We start from the raw sequence: 9,522 nt of genomic DNA on the forward strand, positions 1-9,522 counted from the left end.
ACACAAAGCAGAACACCTGGGCTTCCACCCCATTCCTTCCTGCCCGACCTCCCGGGTGAGTCACCTGGCCTCAGCTCTCCTGTGCCAAATGCACAAGGCTGCAGTGAGCACCACAGTAAGGAGTCATGGAGCTGCAAAATGGGCCAAGTGTTAGCAGTGGCTCTCCATCACTCAAAGGGGATCCCAGCACAGGCTAGATTCCCCCTGTGCTTCCCCCAAGGTAGGTCACCAAAGCAAATGACACTGCCCACCACTCCCCTCTCCCACCTACACATTAGCCCAAGTGAATCACACAGGAAGGGCTGTTGATACTATGGGCCTTTAATTGGTATCTTCCCCCTACATTTGAGGAAGAAATGAGAATGCCCCACAATGACCTTCTTCAGCTTTGGAGGGGCATGGACATAATGAAGGCTGAGGAGGATTGAAGAGGGGTAAATGAAGAGCTGACAGTGACTTTCTAGTAGTGGGGTAGCAGACTTGTCCAGGAAGTCCAGAAACAGAAATCAACAAGCTGCCACATCCTCAAACTGGCCCTCCCAGTCCACACCTAGAGTCTCCCTTTAGGTCCCTGCAGCTCCAGAGACCTCCACCAGATGGGAGCATCGAGCAGCACGCCTTTCCCTTCCCAAGCCTATCTCCCAGTCTTCCCTCTTTGCTCTTCTTTCACCAACCCACTTCCCTGCCTTGCTTTTCCTCTTCCTTTATTTCTTTTCCCATCAAAACAGACCCTGGGGCTTCTATTGACTTTGTCTGAGGAAGCAACTGAGAGCTCACTATCTGTTAAAGGGATCTTTTGCCAGCTAGGAGCACCAGCCATTAATTTGCTTCTGGGAGAGCCCTGGGATCTGGACATTTGTGTTCAATCACTGTGAGCTGGGCAGTAGCTAACATCTCTCTGTAGTCCTAGCACCTGGCACCCAGTAAGTGTTCAGAAAATGTCCACTGACTTGGACTGAATAAAACTGAATCAATAAATCAATAATCAATAAACCAATCAATAAAGCCGGGGGAAGAAGTATGACAAACATATTCTGCTTGTGCTGTGGTGGCCTCAGAGACTGCTAGGCCAACATGATCAAAGCACAGGCTGGCCACCACCCAAAGGACTTGCCTGGCAGCCTCCACTTAAGGCAAGTTGTGTACTGGGCTGGATCATGCCTCCTGCTTCCCGCTTCCCACAGCCCTCACAATGAGGTGGTCTCTGCTCATAGTGCTCTGGAGGGCTGTGGGGAGTTTATCCAATTAGTTCCTGGGCCCTTCTTTCTATCCCCACCTACCTTTTTAGCAAACCAATTCATTCAGTGATTCCTGTGACCATCCTGCAGCCAGCCGCCATCTCTAGAATCCTGCCTGGGAGTCTGGCTATGGGTAGGGAGTCTGGGAGAGCCAGGGGAGGGAGTGGTCAGCCAAAAGAAGACTGGTCATCAGGAATAACCTGCAAAGGTCAGTTGACTTCTTTTGTCCCCCTCACCTAAAAGACATGCCCCCCCAACCCATTATCAAACCCAAAGAGTAGAAGCTGATTTCAGATCCTCTGGTGGCTTTTTTCTGATGCATTGACTGATATTCCCCTGTTGGCCTAAGACTGTCTAATCTGACCTTGCCCAGTTTGCTGACTGAGGGGCGCCAGGAATGGGTAAATAGAAGAGGATCAGAAAGAGGGCTGGGGAGGGGCAGAGGGCTTCACTGCAAGCCTGGGAAGTCCTTGAGGACGTCGCAGGTTTTCTTGTGCATGACCTCACGCAGCTTCCGAGCCCGCCGGGTGCTCGAGGCTCCCACGAAGCTGTCGGGCCGCAGCATGGCCATGCCGCCGTCCACCTCGCCCATGATGATGAGCGGCATCTCGCCCACCGTCACATTGGGGCAGGGGCAGGTCCAGTCCATGTGGAGCAGAGTGACCTCCAGTGGCTCCCGGCCCAGGAACTTGAGGCCCATCTTCTCATCCTTTAGGACCTCATCCACAGTCACCAGGGCACGGCCTGAATCGGGCTCCTCGGTCAGCTCAGAGATTCGGCCCAAGATGACAAAGTCGCTCCGACAGAAGCTGGTGACAAGCTTCTGCCTTGGCTTGCAGGCCCGGCAGCGCTGGTTCCCCCGCGGGAAGGGGCAGGACTCCTCGCAGTCCTCACGGCTCTCAAAGTTGTTGCCGTTGCCCTCGCAGCCGCCATAGACAAAGGACTGGCACTGGCCTGTCTGGCTGTTGTAGGCCCAGCGGGGCGCATAGGCCTTGCAGGGCCCCTGCAAGGCAGGCAGGCTGCACACGGCCAGCGACCCACTCATGCAGGCCAGCATGCAAGCCTCATAGGTCTCAAAGTGGTTGCGGTTGCGGTGGCAATGGCCGAAGGTGAAGGTCAGGCAGTTGTTGGCTTGGGCGTCGAAGTACCAGCGGGTCTGCTCTTCACCACAATCATCACTATCAGGGGGCTTCAGGCACTCATCTGTGGGGAAGGCTGTGCCATTGGGGCTACTCTCCGCGGTGGCTGAAGCCTGACCCCCACTGACCACTGACAGTGGGAAGTCAGCACGCAGGATGCCAGCAGCGTTGCGGGCTGTGCAGGTGTAGATGCCAGCGTCCTGGGGCTGGGCGTTGTAGATGACCAGCTGGGCGATGTTGGTGACCACCACATTGCCGCGTACATGGTTGGGTCTCATAACCACATTCTCCCGGTCCTCCAGCTGTTTCTCCCAGGTGATCTCGGGCCGGGGCCGGCCCACCACATCACAGAGAAAGCTCACTGTCTCACCCACAGTGACTGACCGGTGTGCGGGGTGGTTGAGCAGAGCTGGGGCTGTGGCGTCCAGCCCAGGGGTCTCTGGGAGAGCCGTGGTGGGATGCACAGTGGTCTCGGGTGGTGAGGGGCTGGTGTTGGGCCAGGTGAAGTGATAGCGGCAGGTGACGACAGCCAGTGTGATGCCCTTGGAGCAGGCTTCAGCGTCCATGTAGCAGCGGTTATAGTAGGTGAGGCCATCGGAGGCGCAGGTAAAACTGGGCTCCTTCTCGCAGCGATCTCTGCATTTGCACACTGGCTGGCCATCCCAGATGTCACATTCAGAGCCCTGCTGCAGACACATGAAACGGTCGCATGTGGCCTCCTTGGGCATGCCCACGGGACCCTTCTTCCCCTTCACATCCATGTAGCGGGCTGCCACGCAGCTCTTGGTCCCACAGACGTTGGGGCAGCACTTCTCATAGGTCTCACACTCCTGGGGAGAGCCAGATGGAGAGGTCTGAGCGAGGAGGAGATGGAAGAAAGCACAGGCTCCCCAACTTCCCCCATGGTTTACAGGGAGGGGAACTAATACCGGGCTCACCTATCAGGAGAAAATCATTTTGTTATAATAACTAATGTGTTCGCAGCACCCACTATTTGCCAGGCCTTCTTCTAAAAATGTTTACAACTGTCAACTTATCTAATGCTCATTACAATGGGTATAACCAACATTCTCCTTCCACAGGCGATGATAACTGAGGCATCGAGAGATAAGGTACGTTGCCCAAGGTCACACAGCTAGCAGTGTGGGGAGAGGCAGATCACATACTCCACGAGGAAAAGTCTTCCTACTACCATGAGATGAAACGAGAATGTGAAGACTAAGCGAAGTGACATTCAAGCCCTCCGAGCTGGGAACTGGTGGGAAAGGACTTCAAGCTCCAGGTGATGGGATTCAGAAATGAGAGTTTTTTGTCTGCAACTTATCATGCCCACAGTGAAGTGTCACCTGGAACAATTGAGCCTGCCTTTGTGTCTTTTCCATTGGGAATGCCCTGGCCAAATGCTAAGGAGAAGTCAGACACTGCTGGGACAGCTGTTCAAAACTGTGCATGTACACAAGGAATGCACATGTACACACCAAGCAGCTCTCATGCTGGCCCCTGTTCATCCAAAGCCTAGAGGAAGGGCAGGCAAGACAGGCCCAGGACATCAGGGCTCACCACTGTGGGCCATGCTAGTTTCAACACGTGAGACTTTGCATGGGGAAATCAATAGCAAAAAAAAAAGTCCCCTTGTGTGGCAAAGGTCAGCCAGGCCATCATCGAGGACTTGCCAGGCTGTAATTCCTTCTGATTCTCTGCGGAGCCATGAAAGGCATTAGTCTAATTCCTCAAAATTAGCAGCATGCTCCTGGGCTGACACAAACAAGGATTTCACGTGATGTTTTCTCCAGGATGTGGGCAATGCCCCTAATCCCTGAGCCCTGGTCAAGGCTCTGTGAGCTGCTCCCCACCAGGGCTGGCCTCATGCGGCCGCATCCGCTGAGGGCTGCGTGGAGCCTGCCTGCTAGACTTGTTTACTGTTTTTCCCTCTCGGCTCAGAATGGGGACTTTGTTTTGCGGCCCTTGCTTGGCATAGGCTTCTAGGCCACACCAGGGAGGCTCTAGGGCAGGGATGGACGGATCTCAGAGCTGGGTTCTGAGGGAGAGGGACCTAGTGGGGGTGAGGGCAGGAGGGGGCTGAGCAGCAGGAGAACCTGCTCCTTGCCTGAGCATCCCTCCGTTCCTTAAAGACTCTGGCTTGGGAATCTCCTTCAGGACTTGGAGGTCCATGAAAGACTGGGTCCTTGGGGAAAAGAGGAAGGTACTTCTGGGCACAGAAAACCTGGAGGGAATTTTCAGAACGGTTTTTGCTTAAGGGCTCAGAATGTATCCGTAGGCTAAATCCTCAGCCTCACAGAGGAGCTTCTCCCCAAGACGTGAAATCAGCCAGCGTCTCACTGTCTCCAAGCCCCACCTGATTTATCAGCCCAGGCTGTGCCCCTGAAACAGCTTTGCCTACAAATGTAGCCAACCTACAGCCTGACCTCAGCTGGATAGGAACACTTTTCCACCCTTACCTAGTCTTTATCTTCCTTCCCCTCGGCTCCCCTGTTGCTCATGAACAGTGAGAGGCTGGGATTGTCCCCTGGGCTCTCTGAGGACCAGTCTGTACTCTCATAGGTTGTGTACATTTGGCAGAGGGAGCACCCTGGTGATGCCCAGACCAGTCCGAGCCCAGCAGCTGCCAGACTGTCAGGAATTACCTCTGCCTAGGCAGACGCCAGGTACTAGCAGGCTCTTCACCCTGGGAGAGGTAACAGGAACAATCCTTGAATACAGGAGCAGGGAAAGAATTGTCCTAGAACAAGGTAGAGCCAGGCCTGCCCTGAGCACTGGGAGGATTGAGGGATCACCCAGGTTGAAACCTAGTCCACTTCCCTCTCACAGACACCCAGAGAGTCTAATCAGATCCACTCCTGCCCACCCTCCCCATTAGCCTGCACTGATCTCAGGGTCAGGGTCCTAACCCCCAGAGGTGGCCCAGAGGCTAGATGAAGCATCAGCTTTGTGGTCAGATGGATATGGATCTGACCTCCCTGGCCTTGGAGCCTTGTGCTGTTCAGTGCAGGGTCCTGAGTTTCTCTCTCACCTGTTGACAGGCTGCGGGTGGGTTGTGCCAGTCTCCCTGCTGTGCCTGGCATAGGGCTGGCTCAGAGCAGCCCTCCGCAGACCTGAGACCAGGAAGCCGAGGATTTCCCATCCCTGAGAAATTCTGACATCACGCCCATCTCTTCTCGCAGGCCTCGAAGTTAAGACATCACACCCTGTTTATGTCCGTGTGGCCCGGGGCCGGGCTCTTTCCCGTTCTGAGTCGGTCTCAAAACCACCCAGCTCCCACTCTGCCTCGCCAGCAAGACTGCCTGGCCCGTCTGGGGCCTCCGGCCTCGCACTCACCTGGTCCGCCTCACACTCCCGCCTGCAGGTGCTCTGGGCATCCACCCAGAGGTTGGGATTCATGTCGTTGGGACAGATGCCGGCGTGAGAATATCGGAGGGGCGGCAGGGCCAGGCCTTGAGGGGGCACCCCAAGCAGCAGCAACAGCAGGGCTGCCCCCTGCCCCCAGCGGGACCAGGAACGGCAGCCCCGCACGGCCCACATGCTGAGGTCTGCGGCGGCCGGAGACCTCCCCTGAGAGGACGCCAGGGCTGGGGCCCCCTGGGCCTTCTGCTCCTCAGGGCTGCAGACACCTGTCCTGCCTACCCCAGCGGGCCTCCTTGGGTTGCTGCGGCTGCCGAGGCTGCCTCCACCGAGTCTGTGGAGTCCGCCAGGCTGCAGAGCCTCAGATAAAGGGAGCTCCCTCTCCGGAGTGTGCCGGGAGAGGAGCCTCACCGGGGCCAGAGCCTGGATTTATGTTCTGGGCGCGCCACCCGAGTGGGAGCGAGCTAACCTGACGCCTGTCACAGGCAGGCTGCCGGCTCCTCTGTCCTGTGGCTGATCACAGTCTTGTTGCAGGGGAAAAAAAAAAGCTGGAAGCAGTTTAGGCGGCGTATCTGGCACGGTGGGACACCTGCTTGTTTTTGACTCCAGGAGGCCTTTAACCCCTTCAGGGGCCAGAAATGGCATGTGCTTTGGGGGGAGCTGGCTCCAGGACACGCAAGCTCACTGTACTACATGAAGAGGCTTGCTTCCCTTCCCCCCACCTCTCAGCCGGGCCCCCTCCTCCCGTTGGCCACCTCCGAAGAACACACACTCACTTGTTACAAGGAGGGACCTGCAGCCGCAGGGTTAGCATCGCCGGCCCGATAGTACATCTGAGAGCAAATGACGTGGAAAAACAACAAGTTCACGGCCATTCCAGGGCGGGCCTGAGCAGCCTGTGCTGTGTAAGCTGACTCCCACCCCAGCACCAGGTCCCAGGGTGGGTGGGTGGGGCATGTGGACAGCCCCTATCTCTCTATCCTGGGCAGTTTGCGTCTCAAGTTCCAACTTCAGTGAATTTTCCCCAAATCATTCCAGAGACACATACCAGCTATGCTCCAGCTCCCCCAGCTCCGGGACGTATCACATTCCTGCTCCTCGACTGACACACTCCCCGCTCCAAGAGAACCTATGTGGTCACGGTATCTCAGGACAGTGCTGGGCAGCCGGGCCGCCTCGCTGACGACCATGAAGCCTTTGCCCAGGAAGAGCCAGTTGGCTGTCGTCTCCCCACTTTATGAAGGAGAAGGTCACCCCTGGTGAGCAGCAGTAGGATATTTCCTGGGGTCAAAACGTGGGCCAGACTTTGTGCATTGTCTCATTTAATCCTCACAACAAACTGTACCTTCGTTTTAGATTTGAGGAAAAGATAGGGTAAGCAACCTGCCCTGTGTCACACAGCTATGTGGCCCCACCATTAATGCAGGGACCCTACTTTGCAGGGCCTTTGAAATCACCCCTCCCTGCCAAATTGTCAAACTGCTGTCAAGGGGCAACCCGACTCTAGTCTCTACAAGCTGGACAAGAAGTTTGTGAAACATCAAGGATGGTATTGGAGGAGGAGCCAGGAAAAGAGTCAGAAGCTGCCCAGGGGGTGGGGAAGAGAGAGGTTACCTTTCCAAGGCCAACTGCAAAGGATTTGGGGAGCAGTAACCACGCTGCTGTGTCCCAGGGGCAGTAGATAGGGGTGCGGCCCCAATCTTTTCACAGATGGGGAAACTGAGTGCCAAGCCTGGACCACTCTCCCCTCAGGCCAGACCTCAACCTCTAGTTGCTCGGTAGAAGGGCATGCCCCTCCCTCCACCCTGCAGATTTTGCTTCTTCGTCTCGGGCAGGGTATTGCCTCCTCCCCTGAGCCAATTCCTTCCTGTCTGTGGGTCATTCTGCAAGATCTGTCTTTTCTGCTTATGTCAAAGAGCTAATGAATGGTGTCAGATCCTAATCCCCTAAATTATTGGAATAAACTTCCCTCCGAGGCTGGTCCCAGTAATGAAGCCAGACAGCAGGCGACGCCGGCTGCTTTGAATTCCCTGTAATTTCATAAACCCGTGTTCCAGCTGCTCCGAGTTGGGCCTCAGCACAGCCCTTGATGAACATGGTTTGTGCTGCCTCCTTTGATATCACAGAGGGAAATAGACAGTGACACATTTCTGAGAAGGGCTTAGAAAAACTGTCACAGCCCCATTACATGAGACAGGTATCTAGGAAAAGGAGGCTGATTTCTTGGGAGTCACTTGAGACCATTAGGAGGGAGGTGAGTGGGGAGGGGCACAGGCCAGAGGTGGGGGAGGAGAAGGGAAGTCCCCCGCCCAGCCTGGTCCTATTGAGAGCTGTGGGCCTCCCCCTGCCCAGGCCCCACTCCTGCCCATTCTGCTCTGAGAACTCTCAAAACAGCACTGGGGAAGAAGGGGCCCTAGCACACTCGGCTCTCCCTCTCAGCCCTTCCAAGTCTCCCACCAAAACACAGCTCAGAATAATAAATAACATCTGATCAGGGCTTGGCGCCCACACAGCACTTTCACCTACATTGTCACGCTGACCCTCACACCAGTCCCGGAGGGAACCCAGGTGTGGCTGGGAGCTCAATTTTATGAGAGAAGAAACCAAGCCACGGAGAGGTGAGGTGGGCCTGGCTGGGGTCTCCAGGCTCACGGTTTCCCCTCTCTGACCCTGTCCTCTGCTCTTCACACAACCCGGTGCATGCTTCCAGCCCCTCCAGAAAGGCCCCTGCTGGCCGCCTCACCCGCTCAGCTTGTTTATAAGCTGTTTAGGGAGTGCTTTGAAGTCCTCTCCTCCTGGGCCTTCTCTCCCACGGTCCCTGGATCTGGCTCCCTCTGACTCTCTTCCCTTCATGCCCTTCTCTGGAGGGTGGTGTGGAACCCATGCTCACCGACTCCCTGGGACAGCTGAGGGCTCAGTTGTCTGTTCCCACCTACGCAGGCCTCTGGGGAATGGAGATGGAGTGGGTCAGCCTGAGCAGGGGCCTGAACTTGCAGGTGTCCTCTGCCTTTCACCCTCCCCAAGGAATCAGGCGTAGATCTGTCTGGAAGGGGCTGGATCCTGACCTTGTCTCAGAAGAGCCCCACCACTGTGGGAAGGCAGAGGGCCCATGGACCCTTCATACCTTCTAGGATGGGTTCAAAGCCTACTCTAGGTGCAGCCAGTAGGAAGTCACCCAGGACAGTGAATTCTGGATGACCCTTGACCTCAAGATCACCCTCAGCAGAACAATTCCCAAACCACTAGAGTATTGACAACACACTGACACCGCTTCCTAAATGGGCCAGGTCTCCTCCCTCCACAGACTTCAGCTATAAACATAGTGGGGACACCTGGAGGTCCATAGGGACACCAAGCAGCATCTCAGACGCCACGTCCCCCATGCACAGATCAAACCTCTTACCTCTGGAAGCATCTCCTCCCTCTCCCTTCTTGATGTTTTCTGAAGTCCCTGCTGTGGGCTAATTTGTGGGTACACAGGGATAGATGGCAGTCCTCGTCCACAGAGAGGGCACAGTCTTGGCCAGAAAACAAACGTGCAAAAGCATAAGAGTAGTGTTCAGTCTTGGGGGCCCTTACAAGTGCCGAGGCACAGGCAGGAGGGAGGAGCCTGGGGTGGCTGTTGGGCCCGTGACACGGGCTGGGTCTTAAAGCCTGAGCAGGACGCTATTTCCTATCTTCTTGGATGCCTCCTCAGCTAAGACCCTCCTTCCGGGGGCGTAGGCCTCCAGAGACAGAGGTGAGAGGGAAGCACAGGGATTTAGGACAGGGGGTAGGGGTGGGAG

General features: G+C 55.9%; 1 protein-coding gene across 1 annotated transcript; it reads right to left on the reverse strand.

Moving 5' to 3' along the window:
* Positions 1-323: 323 nt before the first annotated feature.
* On the reverse strand, positions 324-6,152 carry WFIKKN2 (WAP, follistatin/kazal, immunoglobulin, kunitz and netrin domain containing 2). Its single transcript, XM_055407546.2, has 2 exons — positions 5,714-6,152; positions 324-3,207 (listed from the first exon to the last, which is right to left on the reverse strand). Exons 1-2 carry the CDS (start codon positions 5,915-5,917, stop codon positions 1,687-1,689), a joined length of 1,725 nt encoding a protein of 574 aa, XP_055263521.1. The 5' UTR covers positions 5,918-6,152; the 3' UTR covers positions 324-1,686.
* Between the last annotated feature and the right edge of the window lie 3,370 nt (positions 6,153-9,522).

The sequence above is a fragment of the Moschus berezovskii genome, chromosome 20 (assembly GCF_049115385.1).
Source record: "Moschus berezovskii isolate FMDL1 chromosome 20, NW_MosBer_1.0, whole genome shotgun sequence".
In the NCBI taxonomy this organism is placed as follows: domain Eukaryota; kingdom Metazoa; phylum Chordata; class Mammalia; order Artiodactyla; family Moschidae; genus Moschus; species Moschus berezovskii.

Coding starts and splice junctions, on each gene's coding strand:
- WFIKKN2 (XM_055407546.2), bottom strand. CDS start 5,917: ATGTGGGCCGTGCGGGGCTGCCGTTCCTGGTCCCGCTGGGGGCAGGGG. Junction 3,208..5,713: donor GGGAGTGTGAGGCGGACCAG/GTGAGTGCGAGG, acceptor GGCTCTCCCCAG/GAGTGTGAGACCTATGAGAA.